Source organism: Indicator indicator, chromosome Z (assembly GCF_027791375.1).
Source record: "Indicator indicator isolate 239-I01 chromosome Z, UM_Iind_1.1, whole genome shotgun sequence".
Lineage (NCBI taxonomy): Eukaryota > Metazoa > Chordata > Aves > Piciformes > Indicatoridae > Indicator > Indicator indicator.
The window spans coordinates 43,035,235-43,056,453 of NC_072053.1; the positions used below are offsets into that span (position 1 = coordinate 43,035,235).

Genomic DNA, 21,219 nt, shown 5'->3' on the forward strand with positions numbered 1-21,219 from the left:
ACTGAAAAAATGGTAAGTCTGGTAGATATTTACCCTTTTCCATGTCTTTGATATATATGTAGAAGTCTGAAGCTGGTGATCTGTTGTTCCCATCCCACAGATAAAATGTGAAGCTGTCTTGGTTCTTGGATCCTATAGCTCCTGTATGGACATATCTCACAAGATTCATATCCAGTTCTTCCTGAGTGCACTTCATTCCAGTTTGAAGAATTACCCAGCTTTGGCCTACCTAGAAAGAATAAACATCCTTCATTAAGCAGTCTCTCATGCATCCTCCCCAGTTAATTCTTTTGTATGCAATTATGCAGACTGTTAGTGGCAGCAACCTGGCTTCCTGTTACAGTGTGAGAGCTGAAATCCCCCTCCCACACTGACAATAACCAGGCTAGCTCACTCCAGAAGCAAATGAAGCTGTATTTACAGGCAAAACTACAATCTATGATGAAATGCAGTGAATGTGTACAAATGTTCACTATTCACAACATTTACAAATGTGTACAGTCAACAGAACAAAACACAACAAAGCCCCCTGGCTTCCCCCTAAGGGGCCGAAGAAGGACTCTGGCCAAAACAGAGCGCCCTGGCAGAAGGCAGAGAGAGCCAAGAAGCAGAGAGGCTGTTAGACCTTAGCTTGTCAACGTCAGTGTGTAACCTTCAGCCAGAAGAGAGAACAAGCAGGGAGACAAAGTGAGAGAAGGCTGCGAGACTGCCCAAATGCTTGACCTTGTTTTGAGTAGTGATTCTTAAACATTTCTATCTCTCCAAAGGAAGTGTTTAGAATAATCATTATTTTGCCTTCTTACACCCAATAGTGATTTATTTACATTCTTTCACTTTTCTGCTCAAACTTAGTGGAGAAAAATTAAAGACACAGTCTTTAAAACCATCATACTTCCTTTCTAATCTATAGACTCTTTTCTCATAGTATGTTTTGAAGGACAGCAAATAACTGGAGTTGTTCCCAAGCAACTGTTATGCTGCGGGAGAGAATGCATAAATGGAATAAATGGAGTGTAGCCACTTCTATTCTAGGAAATATGCTTCTGCACATTTCTCAACAAGACACCAACAGGATAAAAACTAAATGGTTCCTGACCCAACTTATGTTTCCTATTTCTTAATTTCACAAAGCTGCTCTTGGTTCTGTCCAAAACCACACCTAAAAACGTATCAGAAATGAACCTACGGGGAACTTGAGGGAAGCACAGAAATTTAGAGCCTCAGATGTCCTTTGATGGAAAATTGTGAGTCGTCCAATGAAAGTTTTGTGCTTTTCTGAAGGTAGGATATTACTCCATATTTGACTTATTTGTGTATTTGATATTTAGCCTGCAGTAATTGTGTAACTAACTTAGGAGCAAAGGTTATTGAAGAAAGAGCGCAAAAACACATGGGTACGCTGTGTGTTCAAACTGTCATCTCCAACCAGTACCTGTTTTTCACCCCAGTGCGTGGACCCCTTTAATTCAGAAATCTCACATAATCCAGACTCTTACAGGGACCCAGAATCAAAGTACTTTCCAGGTCTTAGATTTTTTTTTTTAATATTATATATACATGGAATTAAAAGGAGGCATTTTCTTTTTCTATCCTTCTTCTTGTGCTTATCTTTGTTCAATAGATTGTCACCTTTCTTTCCATTTTGGATCTTATTTCTGTCCTTCCTCTTGATATATTCTTTACAACTTCTTCCTTTTTTTTCTTTCCTTCTCTCCCTTTTCTTTTTATTACTCACTCTTTCACACACGTCCCTCCATTTTTTTCTGAATCCTGAAGTAACTGAAATAATGGCTTACTTGTCACCATTTTTTTGTTGTTGTTTTTGTTTTGTTTCTTTTTTCTTTTGGTTTTTGGATCAACACTTCCCCTCCACACCTTCCCTGCTGTGATACTTGATTTCCCCACCCCCCCCACCCCCCCCCCGTGGCCTGATTTCCCTAGCACTTCTATCTATCGTTGCCTCATATGATCACATATGTTTTTCACCCTCCCTCTCTTATTGAGGATCTGGCCTTTAATGTCAACACCTCTGGGAGAGCATCATTGTTTTGTTCAAACGCTTTTTCAACAACCGAACTAGCCATGGTCATCTTATTTCAAAACATGACAGACATTTGGGAGAAAAGGAAGATGAACTTCATTCTGCTTTACAAAGAGAGAGTTCTTTGTGTACCTGCTTTTTGTTGAAGAGCAAAGACTAACCTTGAGCTGAAGCTGACCATTTTCTGGAAGCCTTTCAAATAAGTAGTAAATTCTCTCCCTCGGGGTGTCTTTATCTTCTGCTGACAGAACAGCACTAGAAATTATTCGAGCTTCACCCATGTTCACCTCTATATCAACCTTCCTGCAAAAATTAGATCATGTATTTATGCAATAAAAGAAAAGTAACCTTTCCAATATGTAATTTCTCTGCCAGGAATATGGATTACTGAGATGCTGACTAAACTGACAGCTGCAGAAAGAATGGAAGGATGATGCTTATTTTGGTCCAAAACAGGAAAAAAAAATCAACCAGGGCAGACCAACTTCCATTTATAATGCTGACAAACAACACCATAGATATTCACAACAACCTGGGATTTACCACATCTGTTCTCTTCCCCCGGATTCTGGTCTGCCTACCTTCATACAATTTCTAAGAAGAGGATAATGTAAATAAATAGGCCATGCTATATGCTACTATAAACCATATTGCTGCCACTATAAACCATAGCAATACTGTCTCTGATGAACTGATTGTTCATTAGAGAAAAGACTACCCTTTGAATAACTAGTCTGTCACTAGTTGCCTAAACCTTTAAGAGACGCCTAAAAAGATGTAACTGGATTCTTCTCTGTGCTCCCCATTGCAGAATTATCCTGGGTTCTAGTTTCAGAGAAGCAGACCACCTGTATCTTGGCAGAAATAGCCATCAACAGCCACAGATAGAAACTGAGGCAGCTCTGGGGAAAAGTACTCCTACATTGTTTGAAATTCATGTAGAGTCTTACTCCAGGGTGATTCTCGGATTGTGTCTCCTCTGTTCTCAGCTACTAATCATCCTCCGGTTTGCTTCTGCACGCCCTGTTTTCTCATTTTGCTGTTAGCTGTCTTGTGTTATCATGATGTAGCACCCAAACAGTATTATTAGACTATGCAAAGTTTCACAAAGGTTGGAGGGGTTCAGCATATTCAGGTCACCCCCCAAGAGTGGGACTTGTTCAAGTAAAACTGCCCAGGGACTGTGGAGCAGCTTGGGAAATGACAGGTTCCTTAGGCATTTGGGCAACTAAGCTCTGGCTGGACACAACTGAGCCTGTGCAAACCATGTCATTTCAAAGGCCAAATGCAGATAAAATTTTTACAAGAATTGTAAAAGACACATTCTTCATATAATAGCCCTTTCTTTACCCAAGATGCAAGTAGTCTTAGAAAGAGAGTGAGGTGTTTTTCCTGAAGTTTCGTCTTCAGACTGATATGGATATGAGGTGTACAAATTTTGTGATTGTCAAAATGAGAAAAAAATAAAATTAAGTCATATGACAAAATGTGTCAAGTAATATTAATGACAGATCAAGTAACATCAATAATTTGCTGCTACCAGCTATAAATACGCTGGGATTATGCAGACTGAGAGTGTCTGACTGAAAGACTGGTTGACCAGGAAGAGAACATTCAACAAATAAACAAAAAGGAAAATAAATACATTTAATTACACCCTGAATGCTGTCTAATGTCAATCCATTTTTCTGCATGGCAGTTAGTTGGTTAAGTCCTTCTAGGCCCCACGTGTCTCATCCTGAGAAGAAGTTTTCAGGGGTCATGTATGAGGGCCTTCCATTCCCCAAGGGCACCTCTTGCTTTAGAATGCAATCCAAGAGGTGACTGAGATTTTGGCAATCACTCTGAATAGGAGCTGCTGCTTGCCAGCCCAAAACATCCCATCACAGATTCTTCAGTCTGTTGACCATAGCTAATGGAGATAAGAGGTGAAATTCCCAAGGTAGAAAGGTGACCCCAGATCAAAAGATGAGAAAAATCTTCACCTTTAAAACTGCAACGGCATAAGGGAGCTCCTACCCTGCAGCCAAGATGTGGTGGTTGAATAACGTGGTGAATCTAATCTGCTTCAATGTCAAGCTGAACATATTTCCTTAAAACACTACTGCTTAACTGCTGGTGGTATACTGCATCTTAGTGGAAGAGTAACAGGCAAGAAGCAGTAACCTCATATAACAAAACAGATATTTCACAAGTAGATGATGTGCTATGGGTTACCATTCACCACAGGAATGCTGCCTAGACAAGGCAGTAACAATTTCTGGATCTGGCTGGCCAAAGCTAAAAGTGCCTGACTTCTTCAACTTCATCATCTTCCTCCAGAGAGAAAGGGTGGGAATTATGTATCTGTCTTTACACGTAGGCAATTATCAGTGATTATCAGTACAGCATATGAATATATATACTATATCCTTTATTCTAACTATAAATGGGCTTTCTCTCTTGTTAGCATTACGTGGTCCTTTATAATCTTTCAGCTATAAAACTAGCATCTGTTAATATAGGGAGCTCTACATGGTAAACATTCAAAACTCTGCGCCGTGAGAAATGTTGGTCGGATCTGAAGGTAGGCCAAATATCCTGGGGGATCAGAAATTCCCACTTTAGTGGCAGCCTGCTTAATAGACTGTGAGTCATTTCCAAAATGCAAACTTTAGAGATATACTCCCAAAGCCTTTGCGCCCCCAGCTCCCCATCTGCTTGCCTAGCCCTGGAAAGCAGCCATGAGGATGAAGGCCCTGATGCTGTGTTTCAGGTCATCAGCTAAAAATTTGAAATCTCAGGGGACAAGCTCGTTGTTAAAATGTCCGGGAACTTCAGCTCTCTCACAGCCAGCTGCCTATCTGCAAATGGTCTGCCAGGCAATTTCTGACCATGTCTAACTAATTGATGACTCTTAGTTTTGAACTGTAAGGCAAGTTAGCTTTTCAGAATTCAGAACTTTCAGAAGTTGAATTATGGCTAAGCAATAGTATTTTATAATAGAAACAGGATCATTAAGCTGAAAGGCTTTCCTCTGTGAAGCAAGGAGGCCTCAGCTCTGTAGGTTCTCTCATGCCAAAATCCAGAGCTGCTATCAGAGAGGTTTTAGACAGGCTGCCACATGGATGAGGGAAAGCAAAGTAACTGCAGTCAGTACCATCATGGTCGGTGGCCAGTAGAGGTGTGCAAAGATCAGGGCTCTTTGGAAAATGTCTTTAAGTTATGAAAGACAAAACAAGCAATTCCTCTCTGCCATCTTTTTTTGCTTTTCCCCCCCTTCTTACACTGAAAATATTTTTGTTAAACAGGCTGACAAAGACCTCTGTATTGACATTAGTTTTTGACTAGTTATGGCATCCTCTACCCATCAGCCACCAATTTGCTGGTTTGATCACTTTTGGATCATTTCATCTGAACTCATCCGTCTGTCAGAAACATGAACATTTGGCTTACTTGCTCAACATTGGTTTCTCATCATTAACCGGAATGACCTTTACTGAAATGGTTCTGAGGACTTTATGTTTCCCATCTGATAGCTGGATTTTAAAACTGTCAATGAGGTTTTCCGAATTGTCGTGTATGTACATCAGCTTCATTCCTATGCAGGGAATGGAGAGAAGAAAAAGAGGGAGAGAGAGAGGCAGAGAAAAATGAAAAGAACAAATAAATCTAACTCCTGAAAAACCTCTTATGTAGTTTCATGCTGCTTCCATCATCCTTCTTCCATTTCCACTCCCCATGTGCCCTGGTCACAGCAAGATTGCTTCAGCTACCAGATGATGTTGGTGAGTCAATGCTGTTCATTAATCTGACTACATGTTATTGACTCAAAGACACCAGTCTGACCTAAGCAGTGACTCCCGTCACAAAGGGTCTCTGTCAGCCTAGAAGAAGCAGATTTCTTCTCTTCTCCTCATTCAGGTTCATTTTAACAGGAACCATAGAAAGGGTGAGACACTAAGGCCACAATTTTCTGTGCCTTAAATCCTCAGAGAGCTTTAAACAAACTTTGGGGCAGTGCAGATGGATTTGTGCCTATGACTATTGACAATCAGAGGTCTGGCTGGAGGTGGCTTGGTCACCATCGTGCACAGGGGAAGAGAAAAGCTGAGTCTTTGGAAGAGACTCAAAACCAGAATTTGGGAAGGCTGAGGAATTTGGGGTGTAGATATCATATTTCTGAAGGTTCATATTATGCGGAGAGAAGAACAACCTTTCCTTGGGTTTTGATAGCTCACCTGCAACCTGAGTGGCAGGATTGAGTTAAATGTCCCTCCTTATATTCATTAATTCCATATTCCACTGAACAGGCACAGCCTGGAAAAATCTACCATATTCTTGGCAATGTTTAATCCGCTTTTTCTTTACGTGTGCTTGAAAGACCTTCACTGCTTCAAAGCAGGTTAACTGATTAACTTTATCACTAGGTATACAAAAGTATGATGATGGTATATATTGTGTCGTTTCAATATGTAAAGGAGGCTAATAGAAAGAATGGAGAAAGACTTTTTACCAGTGCTTGATGTGACGGGAAAACAACCACAGAATCAACCAGACTGGAAAAGACCTCAGATATCATCAAGTCCAACCTAATACCTAACACCTCCTGACAACTAAACCATAGCTCCAAGTGCCACATCCCATCTTTTTTTGAACACCCCCAGGGACGGTGACTCCACCACCTCCCTGGGCAGCACATTCCACTGGCCAATTACTCTTTCTGTGAAGAACTTTCTCCTCATTTCAAGCCTAAACTTTCCTTGGCACAGCTCGAGACTGTGTCTTCTTGTTCTGTTGCTGGTTGCCTGGGAGAAGAGACCAACCCCCACCTGGCTACAACCTCCTTTCAGGTAGTTGTAGAGAGCAATAAGGTCTCCCCTGAGCCTCCTCTTCTCCAGGCTAAACAACCCCAGCTCCCTCAACCTATCCCCATAGGGATTGTTTGGGGATGTGCTAAAAACCTCTCATAGGGCTTGTGCTAAAAACCTCTCAGTAGCCTTGTTGCCCTTTCTGGACATGTTCAAGTATGTTAATGTCCTTCTTAAATTGAGGACCCCAGAACTGACCACACAGTACTCAAGGTGTGGTCTAACCAGTGTTGAGTATAGGGGCAGAATGACTTCCCTGCTCTTGCTGGCCAGACTGTTTCTGATACAGGCCAGAATGCCGTTAGCCTTCTTGGCCACCTGGGCACACTGCTGGCTCATGTTCAGCCTACTGTCAACCAGTACCCCCAGGTCCCTTTCTGTCTGGCTGCTCTCCAGCTACTGCAACCCCAGCTTGTAGCAGTGCGTGGGGTTGTTGTGGCCAAAGTGCAGAGCCTTCCTTCCCTCCAACAGATTGACACCTGCTCCCAACTTGGTGTCATCTGTAAACTTACTAATGGTGGACTCAATCTCCTCATCCAGATCATCAATAAAGATATTAAACAGGACTGGGCCCAACACTCCCTGGGGGACAGCACTAGTGACTGGCTGCCAACTGAAAGTGGCACCATTCACCACCACTCTCTGGGCTCAGTCTTCCAGCCAGTTCCTAACCCTGTGCAGAGTGCTCCTGTCCAAGCCACAGGCTGACAGCTTGGCCAGGAGTTTGCCTTGCTGAAATCCAGGTAGACTACATCCACAACCTTCCCCACATCCACCAGGCAGGTCACCTGGACATAAAAGGAGATCAGGTTGGTCAGGCAGGACCTGATCCTCCTAAATCCATGTTGTCTAGGCCTGATCCCTTAGCCATCCTGCAGGTGCACTGTGATTGCCCTCAAGATGATCTGCTCCATAGTCTTGCCTGGCACTGAGGTCAGGCTGACAGCCCAGTAGTTTCCAGGATCCTTCATGTGGCCCTTCTTGTGGATGGGTATCACATTGGCCAACTTCCAGTTATCTGGTACCTTTCCAGTGAGCCAGGACTGGTGGTAAATGATGGACAATGGCTTGGCAAGCTCATCTGACAGTTCTCTCAGTACCTCTCAGGACAAGGGCTTTGAAGTAAAAGAAGGTAGATTTAGACTGGACATAGAAAAAAAATGTTTTATAATATTGGTGAGACACTGGAAAAGGCTACCCAGAAGACTTAGAATCATAGAATCATAGAATCAAGAAGGCTGGAAGAGACCTCAAAGATCATCGAGTCCAACCTGTCACCCTACACCTCAGACTATCTAAACCATGCCACTAAGTGCCGCGTCCAATCCCCTCTTGAACACCTCCAGGAATGGTGACTCCACCACCTCCCTGGGCAGCCCATTCCAATGGCCAACCACTCTCTCTGTGAAGAACTTTCTCTTCACCTCCAGCCTAAACCTCCCCTGGCGCAGCTTGAGACTGTGTCCTCTTGTTCTGGTGCTGGTTGCCTGGGAGAAGAGATCAACCCCCTCCTGGCTACAACCTCCCTTCAGGTAGTTGTAGACAGCAATGAGGTCTCCCCTGATCCTCCTCTTCTCCAGGCTCAACAGTCCCAGCTCCCTCAGCCTCTCCTCATAGGGCTTGTGCTCAAGGCCTCTCACCAGCCTCGTTGCCCTTCTCTGGACATGCTCCAGCAATTCAACATCTTTCCTAAACTGAGGGGCCCAGAACTGGACACAGTACTCAAGGTGTGGCCTAACCAGTGCTGTGTACAGGGGTACAATGACCTCCCTGCTCCTGCTGACCACACTATTCCTGATGCCGGCCAGGATGCCATTGGCTCTCTTGGCCACCTGGGCACACTGCTGGCTCATGTTCAGGCAGCTGTCAACCAGTACCCCCAGGTCCCTTTCCACCTGGCTGCTCTCCAGCCACTCTGACCCTAGCCTGTAGCTCTGCATGGGGTTGTTGTGGTCAAAGTGCAGCACCTGGCACCTGGATTTGTTGAATGCCATCATGTTGGACTCTGCCCATCTGTCCAGCCAGTCAAGGTCCCTCTGCAGAGCCCTTCTACCTTCTAACAGATCAACACCTGCTCCCAGCTTGGTGTCATCTGCAAATTTACTGATGAAGGACTCAATCCCCTCATCCAGATCATCAATAAAGATATTGAACAGGATGGGGCCCAGCACTGATCCCTGGGGGACACCACTAGTGACAGGCTGCCAGCTGGATGTGGCACCATTCACCACCACTCTCTGGGCTCTGCCCTCCAGCCAGTACCTAACCCAGCACAGAGTGCTCCTGTCCAAGCCACAGGCTGACAGCTTGGCCAGGAGTTTGCTGTGGGGGACAGTGTCAAAGGCCTTGCTGAAGTCCAGGTAAACTACATCCACAGCCTTTCCTACGTCCACCAGGTTGGTCACCTGATCATAGAAGGAGATCAGGTTGGTGAGGCAGGACCTGCCCTTCCTAAATCCTTGTTGGCTGGGCCTGATTCCTTGGCCATCCTTCAGGTATGCAGTGATTGCCCCCAAGACAATCTGCTCCATGATTTTCCCTGGCACTGAGGTCAGGCTGACAGGCCTGTAGTTCCCAGGTTCTTCTGTTCGTCCCTTCTTGTGGATGGGCGTCACATTGGCCAGTTTCCAGTCTTCTGGGACCTCTCCAGTGAGCCAGGACTGGTGGAAAATGATGGAGAGAGGCTTGGCCAGCTCATCTGCCAGCTCTTTCAGCACCCTAGGATGAATCCCATCAGGTCCCATGGACTTGTGAATATCCAAGTGACTCAACAAGTCTCGAACTAATTCCACATGGATTTCAGGAGTACAACACTGCTCCTTGACCCCATCAACCAGCTCAGGAGGCCAGTTATCCTGCAGTCCTCCTGCCTTACTGTTGAAAATGGAGGCAAAGAAGGTATTTAGAATCTCAGCCTTCTCCTCATCCTTAGTTACAATGTTACCCTCCACGTCCAACAAAGAGTGGAGGCTCCTCTTGCCCCTCTTTTTAGCATTAATATATTTATAAAAATGCTTTTTGTTGTCCTTCACGGAAGCGGCCAGTTTAATTTCTAACTGTGCTTTTGCCTCTCTAATTTTTCTCCTACGTGATCTAACAACATCCTTAAACATGTCACTAGTTGCCTCCCCCCCTTTCCAAAGGCGATAAACCCTCTTTTTTTCCCTTAAATCCTTCAGGAGCTCCTTGCTCATCCAGGCCGGTCATCTTCCCCGCCGGCTCGTCTTACGGCATGTGGGAACTGCCAGTTCCTGTGCCTTTACGAGCTCCTGTTTGAAGTAGGTCCAACCATCCTGGACCCCTTTCTTCTTAAGGGCTGTTACCCAGGGAACTTTCCGAATAAGTTGCCTGAACAACCTGAAGTTTGCCCTCCGAAAGTCCAAAGTGAGGGTTCTGTTACTGCTCCTCCCTATTTCCCTGCATATTGAAAACTCCACTATCTCATGGTCGCTGCACCCTAGACAGCCTCCGACCATCACATCTCCCACCAGCCCTTCTCTATTTGAGAACAGCAGATCAAGCAGAGCCTTACCCCTGGTAGGTTCACCTAAGAGCTGCATCAGGAAGTTGTCATCCATGCACTCTAGGAACCTTCTGGACTGTCTCCTCTCTGCTGAATTAAATTCCCAGCAGATGTCTGGTAGGTTAAAGTCCCTCACAAGGACAAGGTCTGATGATCTTGAGACAGCTTCCAGCTGCTTATAGAATATCTCATCGGCCTCCTCGTCCTGGTTGGGTGGTCTATAACAGACTCCAACCAGGATATCAGTTTTGTGTGGCCTCCCTCTGATTTTAACCCACAAGCATTCAACCCTTTCTTCTGCAACCTCAAGTTCTGAGGCATCAAAGGATTCCCTAATATACAGGGCCACCCCTCCTCCTCTTCTCCCTTGCCTGTCTCTCCTAAAGAGCTTATAACCCCCCAGTGTGGTACTCCAATTGTGAGAATCGTCCCACCATGTTTCTGTGATGGCATGCTCCTTCCATAGAAGTGTTGAGGGTCAGGTTGGATATTGCTTTGAGCAACCTGCTGTGGTAAAGACATCCCTGCCAGTGGCAGGAGGGTTGAAGCGGTTGATTCGCAAAGTCCCTTCCAACCCAGACAGTTCTATGATCATGTAGAGCAGTATTTATGATCAGTTAACATGTTTTTAAATCAGTCTCCCTGTCTCTCTACATTTTGGAACATTTCCTGATATAACATTCCCTTTATTTTTTCAGGGCAGATAGACCCCCTAGTCATATTGCTACACTTTCTGACATGCAGACCTCTAATGATGATTTTATTCACAGTTCCTAATATCAGTAGACAGTCTTATCATTAAATACGTTAATTTCTGTTCCTAAATATTATCTTGGAAAAACACATAAGACAACTGAATAATAAGTAGTGAAGGTTTCTTGCTGCACCACCCTGCCTCATTAAATGAGTTAAAGACTAATGTCAGAAGAATGCTGCACCTACCGCTCTTCAGTAACTCCATGGAAAAGTTACGAACAAGCAACTGATGACTATGCTGGTTATGGTTAATGAGCTCTTTATAGTGTAGAATATCATTGCCATGAACTCCATTGATAAGGAACCCGTGCCAGGGCTTCTGTACAACCCCAAATACCAAATGGTCTTGAGGCACATCCAGATCAACTGCACTGATAACAGAGAGATCCAGCTCTTTCATCTCCCCCTCTTGGACCTGAACATGAAAGAAAAAAAATAAAAAGGTCAACTCTTTTTCATTAAAAAGAAATTATAGAATTTCAGCATGATGTCCTAAGCAGGGTACTTTAGCATGTGTGTCTCTATTTCCTCCTTCGGCAGCTTTTGAACCACCTACTGATTTCAGCCAGTGTAAGAGACATAGAGTAGTAACTAGTTACATTTAAGAAGGGGGGGGGGGAGTGAGATAAGGAGTTCATATCTGCCACAACTAATAGAAAAGCTGTACTATTAAGTGCTAGGGAATGCACAAAGGAGAACACCTTTAAATACATAAATATTTGTAAAACCATGGATGCATATAAATTTATACACATACATACACTTTTTACATTAGAGTAAGATAAGCTTTCACAGCCCTAGCATGTTGACTACAGAATTATTATTTATATTAAAAGCAGTTTTCAGAAAGGGGAGAGGCTATATCAGGAACACAGAAAACCTCTACAAAAAAAATTATAAAATCTCCTGTGAAACCAGAAGAAGCAAAATGATCCTTCTAGTTTCCAGATTAATTACTAGGTTAAAGATTTGAGCCTTTCTTTTCTTCACACCCCCCTCGCCCCCCCTTCACTGCAGCTTACCAAACAAAGCTGTGCACTGCTCCAGTCTCACTGAAGGCCTATCTTACTGGTTTATATGGGATTTAACTGGGTTGTTTCTTGAACTAAACTGAACCTGGCTGAACTGCACAAAGTATAAGGAAAAGATGCAGAGGAACAGGTGTCAGAACAATGTTCTTATTTATCTTAAAGAGTGTTTTCTGGTATAAAATGACAGGCATTTTGATTATTTTCTTACAGTTATATTTCTTGTTATGAATTCTGGGATTTCATCATTGTTTGGGTTGATCACAACGAAAAATGGAGTCTCTGCTGAGTCGTGCAACCCATCAGTGACATAAAGTACAAAGTGGTCTGCTGTTGGCTCCATTCGCATGTGTCTGGCTTGTACATAGTTTATGTTCAGGCTTTTCAGTTGCTTCAGATGAAAGGAAGCTAGAGATTTTAAAGAGATGACAAATTAGTACAATAATTTCCTGCCTTCTGGTTTTATGTATCATTAAAAAATATTAAATTCTGTCTTTCTTCAAAGAAGAAATATCTTGGATTTAATAAGGTCTCAGTAATTTTTTTCTTGGCTGAAAGAGTTACATTGTGCATGTTACTGCAGGATACTTGCCCATTCCGTGAAACAAAAATGTGTCCTTTTGCTTCTTGTGGGATTGTGTGACTGCATACACCTCAGAGCTGAACTAGAAGTACCCAAATAGCAGGCAGGAAAAGATCCGATGTCTAAATAACTGCATTGATTGTTGTATGACTGACAGACCAGGAAAATGGTACCAAGAGATTCAGTGATTCTGGGTGTTCAGCTGGAGACACCAGTAAAGCTGGTATCATCACAGAGCATGCCATGATTGGTTCCACTGAGGCTTAAACTGCCTTACAATATTTGAAGGTAAGGGAAGAGACCCAAGTCTATCACTTTTGTAACTTTGCCTTGGAAACTTGGATAGAACCCAGGCTTTTCAAATTCTCAGCTACAGCATTTACTTGACTTAAGTATAGGTGAAGGAGAGAGCAGGAGCCTTGCATGGGAGAGTGAAGAGGAAGGCAGAGAGAGGAGATTAATACATTGTACCACCACTTCCAATAGATTGCAGCTGGAATATGTAAAAGCACTGGCTTGTTTCCCTCCAGTGGCAATTCTTTATATATGCAGAGCTGCAGTCTTCCTTTGAACTTTCTTCACAATTCCACTGGTCTTCATTTGGCAGCCATCTACAGGCCCTGTGTATTTCACCTGCTTGATTACCATATATATAGTAGAGACTTACCCACACTTATACCAGCGTTACTCTTCTCAAACCCAGGAGAAGGTAGTGTATTTTCGATGTAACCAAACTGGGGAGGAGAAACCAAGACAAACTCTAAGTCGTCTGCAGTAGTGTCAGGGTCAGTGGCAAACAAATGGTTGATAGTAAGGACTGCTGAGGAGCCCTCCTCCACCACAAACCTTGCACCTGCACACAAACGATAAGCATTATTGGTTATTTAGCTCATTTTACCATTGCTTTTGTTGACAATAATGGAAGTAGTAATTAAGAGGGAAAAGACAACAAATACTGAGTTACTGACGGGGGTTGGTTTATACTTTTTCATTCTATTTACACCATCTACTCTACTTTTGCTATTATGTGAGTGGAAAGAAGCTAATCATGAAATTATTTTACTAGTAAGTTATTAGGTATGGTTTATGTGCTGTTCAAAATAGTTGTTACCTCTTTGTCAGAGCATTAATTACATGAGAGCTGTTATGAATTGCTCATAATGAACAATTTTTCATACACCACCACTTAATTTCCCTGCTGAGATAATGCTTCTTAGAACGTTACTTGGGCAAAACTCTGAAAATTACAGAATTACTCATACATATGCAAATATTCTCTGGTATATATAACATATATGTAATGTTTATAAACAAGTTACATGGGAAAAGACAAGCATACAGAAAGCATACTTTTAATATGTATGCTACCAACATCATCTAAAGCCCAGGAAGTCAGTGGAAATTTCACACAATGGGCTATTGTTGGACTAAATTTACATTACCAACACTATTTCCATTTTAATTATTTTTTAACCTGAAGAGTACTAGTGAAAATGTGACTTCACATCTATTAATTCGATCCATTACATATAATGCCTAGACTTGTCTTTATTCACTAAAAGAATTCATATAGCTTATAAAAGATTCCCTTATAATGGCAACAGTCAAAATTTCTGCTTCATACTTTATATGCAAAAGTATTCAGACTTAGGTTACATATACAGCAGTGGACACATATGGAGCACTGGACACAATGGAGTGGAACAGATCTGAGCACTCTCATCTCTAACCATACGATATAAGCATGCGGTTGAAAAGCCACAAGCGGTTACTCATACTTGCACCTGCAGCTGCATTTCATAGTCTCACTGTACTAGCAAAAGAAAATAAGTATTGATGGAAATTCTGATCAAAGCCTTTCGTATGCTGATCTCAGCAGGTTCTTTCTGATGCTAAACAAACATCTCTGTGTTGTTAGTCATTACAGTACTGCATAACACATATTATAATGATACAGTAAGAGGAAGCTTTCACCAGTTGCAATTGATGGAGGCTGGTTGTCCACTGGAAGTACAGTGATGTTAAGGTCATATACTGGCAACGGATTGCGAAGCGAAACTGAAGGAGGAAGAGGTCCGTCATAACAGCAGTCTTTCACATCCAGGCCAGCCTCATCATCAGAGACAAGAAAGGTTAAGATCTCAATGGAGGGAGTCAGGCCAATCTCCCCACCTGGAAAAAAATTGCTGCAGTTCAGAAGAAATGTTTTACCAAAACTTCAGAATAATTCTGTGTCCTTCAAGTATATTCTGCAGTATTTAGTCAGAAGAAGAAGGAAAGAGCAAAAGTTACTGACATTCTTAATTCTGGCTGGTGGGGGTGCTGTTTGGTTAGGGATGCGGTTTGTTATTTGTAATTCGTTCTAACCGGCTTACATCTGTTCTAGAATAAAAAAAGCGTAGAAAACTATACAACTAAGTTAGTATTACTAATAGTTACAATATTACTATTGCGATGTTATGATATTATATTTCAGTTGTAATAAAATTGCTAACAGTACTCAAGATTCTGTTCTTTGTGCACCAAGGCCTATGCAAAATGTACATTTGGGGAGAAGGAGAGATCTTTTCTGCATTCTTTTCTCTAGAATGTAGGAAAAGATCTTTCTTTTACATATATACTCTCTCTATGACAAGTGGTAATATCCATGCCATTCCAGAAGGAGACATTTTCACGCAGCAAGACACGCAGGTATTCCTGTATGCCTCTTATACCTACAAAGTGGACTAGAGCTGTGCTTTGTACTGTACTGTATACTATACCTATATGTAATCACATTCAAAATGTGGGCTGATACACCACAACACTGTGAACTGCCACCCCTTGCAAGCACTGAACGTATTTCAGTTCTCAGGACTTCTGGCAGCCTGTGTCTTTTTGCTGCAAGATATTACTAACAAGCTGCCTGAAAAGGAAAGGCAGTGACTAACAATCCTCTTGCAGTATCTACTGGCAACACACTTCATGTTTGAAGTTTGGGAATGAAAAGCAGGCATTGCACCCTTGAATATCAACTTCTGCCGAACATTGCTGTTGTAATAATATTCTGGATATCTTTAGGATCAAGTACTTCCTTCTCAAAATCCAGCTGTTCATTTTAGACAGTGCCAGTCCTTAAAATACCATGTATATTAAGTGGGAAAGGGGGTTCAAAAGCCCATGATTTTGGATTTTAAAAATAAAATCACACTGTGGGTTAGCACTGTGGTTCACCTGAGGAAAATCTGAATATAATTTATCTTGTGGTACAGACAGATTACAACTGTCCCAAAAAAGGTGAATATTCATCTAGACTGCAGAGATAATATATGAGGTTGTTAGGTTTCTATGAAAACTCAGCATCCTCATTTACAGTGTTACATTATTTTATCTAAACATGATACAGGAAGAGGCAGAAGTTTTTTTTAATGTCATAAAATAAATGTGAGGACTCTATAGTTTACCTAATTTAATAGTAATTTTGCAAAAACATTTTATCAACATCAATGAAATAGATTCTCTAGGATTACAATCCTTTCATAACTTGTTCTAATACAATTTTCAGGTCAAAGAGGAGTTTGGAGGACATTTTAAAATACTTGGTTGTTTTGTATTGTCAGCCCTTTTTAGAAGCCAGCTTACTTTTTTCCCTAGTCACAACACATGGTTTCTCAGAAGTTCCTACTGAGCTTCTGCAAAGACTGTGCAGATTCAGGTTAAGATTTTCCAGCAGAAACTCTCTGACCACCTTCCAGTCTAATTCTGTACTTAACTCACTTACTAGTGTGCTTATATGTGACTAAACCAGAGATGACATCAGCCTGGGAGAAGCGATCCACAGCAAAGCCAGCTTTCCTCACTACCCCAAGGTAGGGTGGGTGAGCCAACATAAACATCAGTTTCGTATCATCACTGTCTGCATCTGTGGCATATATGTACTCCAAGGAGAGAACCACTTCTTCACCCTCCAGGCAGTGAAGCACAGGAACAAGGCCTGTTCGCATAACTGGTGGCTCATCATTCACAGGCAACACCTAATCAGAAAAAGAATTTTAGATTTTTTTTTTCTTTTTTCATTTTAGTGAAATTGTCTTGCTTTAATACATTGCTTTTAAGACCAAACCAGCAGTATGGTGTCAATGTCAGTGTACACTGAGCTCTCTCTGTAAACAAAATTAAAAGAGTTAAGTCTTAAAATTCAAAGACAAAAGTAAACTAGATAATTATAACTTGAAAAAGTAAACTCACTCTCATATTTAAGTACAAAGAAAATAATTTCAGACAGAAAACCCAAGCTAGAGCTAGCACAAATGCCTTTCAGCACAAATGCCAGCCAAGTCTCCTCTCAAATTTGTCACATAGACCTGAAAGCTAGAGTCAAAATAGAATTCTAACAAGCCTGTTATCTTCCAATTTCCAAGGGAACACAAGGACTTTCAGAAGTCAAGCTTTGCAGTCATCTACACAGGCAAGTGTTCTCAGAAATACGCAACACACTGACCTCCACCTTCAAGATGAACTCTACAAAGTGGATGCCATCTGTGGCTGTAAAGAGGACATCATCAGTGAGAGTTTCAGAGCCATCATGCCGATACCTGTGAAGAAAAAAAAAGAGCTAAAAATTTCACACAACAAAGAAATTGTGCTTTCTGTCATGCCAGATAACGTGAATCCCTAGCAACATATAATGTCAGTGTCTGTGCAATAGTATTCAAGATTTCTGATTCTGGATCAAACTGTCTTCTGAAGGATCTTTGTGAGATCTTCTAAAAGAAAAAAACTCCAGAGATAAACCAGATGTCAGCTGGAAAAAAGGTTCCTCTGAGCGTTTGTCATCTCTGTCCTGGGTGTCCCTGTTGTTGTGGGATGTCTACCAAACAGAATCACAGAATAGTCTGGGTTGGGAAGGGCCTCCAAAGGTCATCTAATCTAACCCCCTCACTACTGTAGGTGCCCTTTTTAACAGGTACGCACATGCTTGTAGAAAGCTGGATCTTGTTCTTGCCACAAATATAACAGCAAAATTTTAATCTCCAGGTTAATCAGTGCTAATAGAAGTTTTCTTGTAAAGTAATCAAGTTTAACAAACATAGGACTTCCTTAAAAGAAAAAAGGTGGCAACTTCTTCACAGAAACTGCATGACTCAATGCAGAATTTGGCTCCTCATCTGCGTGGACAGTGTTTTATAGAGAAACCTGTCTACATCAGACATTGTCACTAGCTTCTGCCTCCTGGACACATAATATCTCAGTTTCCGTGATGACCATTAACACCCCAAGTTTCTGCCAACAGTCATGTCCTGGAGAAGCTCTGCTCAAGCCATGCTATGGTGAGCATGGCTAGCTGTAGCCTCTGCTCCTTGCCCCACTTCACTGCAGGGCTTTCACTGATCTGACAGAGACTCAGCCACTGCAAGAGGAAAAGACAGCCACTCTTCTAACCTGACTGCCAGGGTATGCAGGTCCCCACAGGAAAGCCTGTCACCTTCATTCATAGGAATGCCATGCAGCTCCACCACCCCATGCTGAGGCTGTCTCTGCAGAAGGAAGAGGAGATGCTCCAATTTTGTGTCCACATCAGAGATCGTAATATGTTCCTCTGTGATAGAGCTCATGCCACCCTCTTCCACTCTCAAATGGCTTGTAGAAACCTACATGGAGAAGAAATGTTGAACTCTTTCTACCACACCTCTAAACATACACCGAAAGGGCAATTTCAGTTTGCTGTTGTGAGCATGTATGATATCTTTAAAACCAAAACACAAAAGGCTGTACTGTTCTCTGTTATGTAAGTAAAACCTAAGGCATTTACTAATACTAGGTGATAATACAAGCAGCCCAGTTCTGATCCTGTTCACGACTGCTCCTGATCTTCATAGGCAGTAGGCAACACAAACAGGACAGATGCAGTTTTGCTAACCAGGATGTTACACACCTATTTTTGTACAGTTGCTCAGATGCAGAAGGTAGCCCTCAGCTTACTTAGCATAAAAAGTCAGCTTGCACACTCAAGAAACTTTGCCTACTGCTTTGGTTCCAATGCAGGCTACATGCGAGACACTGAAACACTGATCCTGTGGAAGATTTAACTTCAATCAGACAAGGACATCTCTCTGCATTTCTGTTTCAACCCAAAGTCACTTACAAGTTTTTCCCTCTCACCCTCATCACCACCCTACCTCTGGTGCTTGATTGTCCACAGGAAGAATTGTAATATTGAAGCAGATCCCATATAAAGTGCCACCATGCTGATTGCTGATGGAAAAAATAAACTGCACTTGCTGAGGCTCAGGCCCAATGTCCTGCAGTGGTGGCATGTAGGCAACTTTCATATAGTTCACAGCATGCTGCAAAAAGGGAAGTAGGAGTGCATGTAAGAAGAGATAACGGTGTGGTAGTTTCAGGCTATGCCTAGAAAATTTTCAAAAGATCTTGAACAGAAAGTAGTAGAATGTAAATAAATCACCATTAGATACAAAAAGGAAAACAATGGTAAGTTCTAAACAATCCCATTGGATGGATATCTTCCATAAAAGTTAGTTTGGTAAACTAATTCTCACTCTTCCCTTCCTCTGCTCTGGCTGGTGCTTCTGCTGGCTTTGCTGACCTTGGCTGTCACAACCTTTGTTGTGGCTAAGCACTAAAAAGCAACACTTTGTTCTTTCTCTTGTCCCTTGTGTACAGGGGGATAGATGGAAAGGGGCAGGGAGTGGGGAAGCTATTATTAGCCCCCTGGTTTTGTCCAAGGGGATTCTTGTGCTGCTTATAAATTGTAAATACCTGTAAATATTGCATATTTTGTACATATTCATTACATTTCGTTTTAGATTGTAGTTTTGCTTGTAGATACAGCTTCATTTTCTTCCAGCTGGGCTGGTCTGGCAGTTTTATGTTGGGGGGAATTTTCAACCCACTGCACACAGCTACTTAAAGTTATGGCTATTTGGATGTATGGCTACTTAGCCATAACTCAGGATATTAAGGACCTCTCTCATACCCTCATTAGATGTTATCTGAACTGTCAAAATTAATGCCAGAAATTTTGAATGTACTCTTGACTTACAAATCAGTTGAGTAGAAGTTCAAATACTCAAACCTGTAGCAAAAAATACAGACATGGTTTATAAGTGATAACAGAGGTGATAGCCTTACCTTCTTGGTGGAGCCCTTAAAGAATTCTGGTCCCAAGAGCATTTTCTAGCTACGGCTTACAGATTCATCAAAGCATAGGTTCTAACTAACATCTCTCACAGCAGCTGAACTTGCTCTCACCAGTGCAAATAAACTGCATGTACTGCCTCCCCAGGGTGAGGGCAGGCCAAGGGAAGAGGATAAAATAGTGAACAAAATCTTACACCCAGATACCCTTATTAGGCATAGGATTAAGAATTTGCAGGCTCAGAATTCTTATTATGGTACTGCAGTGATCACCACTATGCAATCTTAATCATCCAGCAGGAAATAAAAAAGGGCACTTTCCTAATATTCCTAAAATGTGATTAGTATTCATAAGACTACAGAAACATGAAAAATGAACAACAAAATCCTAAAAATGGCCTGTTCCAGTCTCTACTGTATCTATGGGTAGAGACACTGAGGAAAAGCAGGAAACTGTTGAGGCCTTGTTTCAACATTTTGTGTATTTTTTCCTTCATCTTAACTTTATGTTGGAGTCAAATTCAGCCTGCCCTAAGCAACTGCAGCCCCTGTTGGTTTTAGAAGGAGAGTTGTGCTTACACATTGCAGAACTGAAGTGTAATGGGAACCTGTTTTAAAAAATGGAAATGAATTAGCAAGCTTTTGAGCTTCATAAGCAGAGGCAGTGATAATACTGCTCGTCATTTTTCACCTCTTGTTTTCTTGTCAAAAAAGAAGCTGTATGAGGTAGCTTTTAAAAATTGTTTAGAACTGGTTGTGTTATCAGGGAACATAACAAACCTGAGTAAATGACTTCAGTGCAAGAGCAGCAGGATCCTTAACCAGCTTGGGGATGGTATCCACCATAAACAGCTTCCCAGCATCTGAGTGGCTGTAGAGAAACATGTGTCACATCCTGGTTAGCAAATACTGAAGAACAGGAAAAACAACAGCCACATAGCTCAATCTTGCATTACGAATAATTTACCACCCTCAACTGCACTGAAAGGAAGAGCAATTTACCAAATGGTGAAACAGCATGAGTGACATCCAAACTGCTACTACACCCATTCATTCCATACCCCTATTGACCCTATAACATCTGCCTGCATTGTGCTCCAGGACCAGGGCTCTTTCACAGTGCAATGGTAATAATCTGCATTTTCCCAGTCTGGGGCAGGCCCAGGGCAGCCTTACTCTGTCCATTAGGAGACAGAGTTGCTTGTGCTTGTAACTTGTGCTCAGGGCTGTACAGGTTCCTACAGGTCAGTGTAAAATGCAAGTCTAGCAAAAGGAAAAGTATTTCATGTATTTTGCTCCTT

General features: G+C 42.1%; 1 protein-coding gene across 3 annotated transcripts in view; it reads right to left on the reverse strand.

Moving 5' to 3' along the window:
- Window positions 1–21,219, reverse strand: part of FREM1 (FRAS1 related extracellular matrix 1) — a 63,643-nt gene that overhangs the window by 25,517 nt on the left and 16,907 nt on the right. For all 3 annotated transcript variants that reach the window (XM_054397792.1, XM_054397791.1, XM_054397790.1), the window contains exons 11-22: window positions 20,699–20,789; window positions 18,940–19,107; window positions 18,203–18,411; window positions 17,262–17,355; window positions 16,542–16,794; window positions 14,756–14,953; window positions 13,449–13,634; window positions 12,410–12,606; window positions 11,357–11,585; window positions 5,477–5,621; window positions 2,203–2,344; window positions 34–229 (exon numbers count right to left, since the gene is read on the reverse strand). In XM_054397792.1, coding sequence (XP_054253767.1) covers window positions 34–229; window positions 2,203–2,344; window positions 5,477–5,621; window positions 11,357–11,585; window positions 12,410–12,606; window positions 13,449–13,634; window positions 14,756–14,953; window positions 16,542–16,794; window positions 17,262–17,355; window positions 18,203–18,411; window positions 18,940–19,107; window positions 20,699–20,789 — 2,108 coding nt within the window. The remainder of the gene's footprint in view (window positions 1–33; window positions 230–2,202; window positions 2,345–5,476; window positions 5,622–11,356; window positions 11,586–12,409; window positions 12,607–13,448; window positions 13,635–14,755; window positions 14,954–16,541; window positions 16,795–17,261; window positions 17,356–18,202; window positions 18,412–18,939; window positions 19,108–20,698; window positions 20,790–21,219) is intronic.